This window comes from Emiliania huxleyi, assembly GCF_000372725.1.
Source record: "Emiliania huxleyi CCMP1516 unplaced genomic scaffold EMIHUscaffold_7433, whole genome shotgun sequence".
Lineage (NCBI taxonomy): Eukaryota > Haptophyta > Isochrysidales > Noelaerhabdaceae > Emiliania > Emiliania huxleyi.
In genome coordinates this window covers 1-1,347 of record NW_005196429.1, presented here as the reverse complement: position 1 = coordinate 1,347, position 1,347 = coordinate 1, and the positions used below count along the sequence as shown (strand labels likewise).

The following is a 1,347-nucleotide window of genomic DNA, read 5'->3' as shown; positions in this document are numbered from 1 at the left end:
TCAGCATCTCCGGAGGGCGGGCCAGGCGCTAGGCCAGGCGGTGGCATCGGCTCGCTTGCCTCGCCCTGGCCGCCGGCAGGGAGGATGGCGCGGGCCGGAGGGGGCGGCGCGCGGCCGTCTCTGGCGGCGGACTCATAGAGAGCCACAAGCTCTGCGACCCTCAGGGCGGCGACGATGTGGCTTACCTAAGGTCAGGTCAGGTACAGGTAAGGAGAACTTCTCCACACACACAAGGTGGTGGGGCAAGGGCCAGGCAGCCCTCGCGACTCCACGTCTAGACGACAGGAGCCCCACGGCATTCAAAGTGCAAGGGCCCGGCGCGCGTGGGTGAGCGGTGTGGGAGTGTGTGTGTGTGTGTGTGTGTGTGGCGGGACCTGCTCGCTGCCGAGGCCAAGCAAGGGACCGCCGGGCTCCTTGCTGCCGCCCGCCGGCAGCGCCTCAAAGTGCGAGATCAAGGCCGCGATCTGCTCCGCCGTGTACCCCTGCTCCTGCAGCCACGCCAGCTCGGAGGCGGCGCCCGCACCCGCGCCTCGACGGGCAATCTCCGAGATCGCAATCTCGAGCTCGGCCTGCTCCTGCTGCTGCTGCTGCTGCTGCTGCTGCTCCTCCTCCTCCTCCTCCTCCGCCTGCGCGCGCCGCGCGCCGCGGCGCTCCTCCTCCCGCACGTGCGCCAGCGGCTGCTGCGGGGTGGAGGAGGAGCCGGTGGCCCTATACCACATCGCACACGCATCGCGTTCACCAGTCTGCATTGATTCACAGCGTGCCGGGGCGGGGCGTGTGATGGCTGCCACACGCACCCCTTGGAGGGCGAGAGGAAGCGGCGGAGGTTGACTGCGGCGAGGGGGATCTCGTTGGGTGCGAAGGAGGGGGCGATGGAAGACGCCCCCACCGACCTGACGCCAGGGAGGTGCAAGCGCCTCGACGCACGTCGCGGGGGGCGGGGCTATGGGCGTGACGATCGGCTGGCGACCCGTCAGGGTCGCCAGTTGAGCTAGGGAGTGTGGCGATGGCCGCCCGAATAAGCCTCGCCACACTCGTGGGGGGACGGGATGGAGCGAAGCTGTGGGATGGAGCGAAGCTGTGGGATGGAGCGAAGCTGTGGGATGGTGTGGGATGGCCGCGCCGCGACTCGTGTGACGCTGACGCCGAGGACGAGCGGCTGACGCCACGCACCGCTGTGGCCAAGCAGTCGCCGACGGTCGGCACGCAGACGCGCCCACAACTTCGCACGAGCTCCTCCCCCCCTCCCCCCCACCCTGTACGAGTGGGGCTCCTCGATCGGGCGTCGCAGATCCTCCCGTCCGCGGCACCCCCCCGTGACCGGCGGCTTGCAACTCGGTGTCATTG

At 69.9% G+C, this 1,347-nt stretch overlaps 1 protein-coding gene across 1 annotated transcript; it reads right to left on the bottom strand.

Moving 5' to 3' along the window:
* Window positions 1–19: 19 nt before the first annotated feature.
* Window positions 20–893, bottom strand: EMIHUDRAFT_471793 (hypothetical protein; the record flags this gene model as incomplete). The annotated part of the gene is made up of 3 exons (XM_005760657.1): window positions 20–185; window positions 375–708; window positions 798–893. Coding segments are annotated over 2 exons (366 nt in total), but the record flags the coding sequence as incomplete, so codon positions are not given.
* Window positions 894–1,347: the final 454 nt, after the last annotated feature.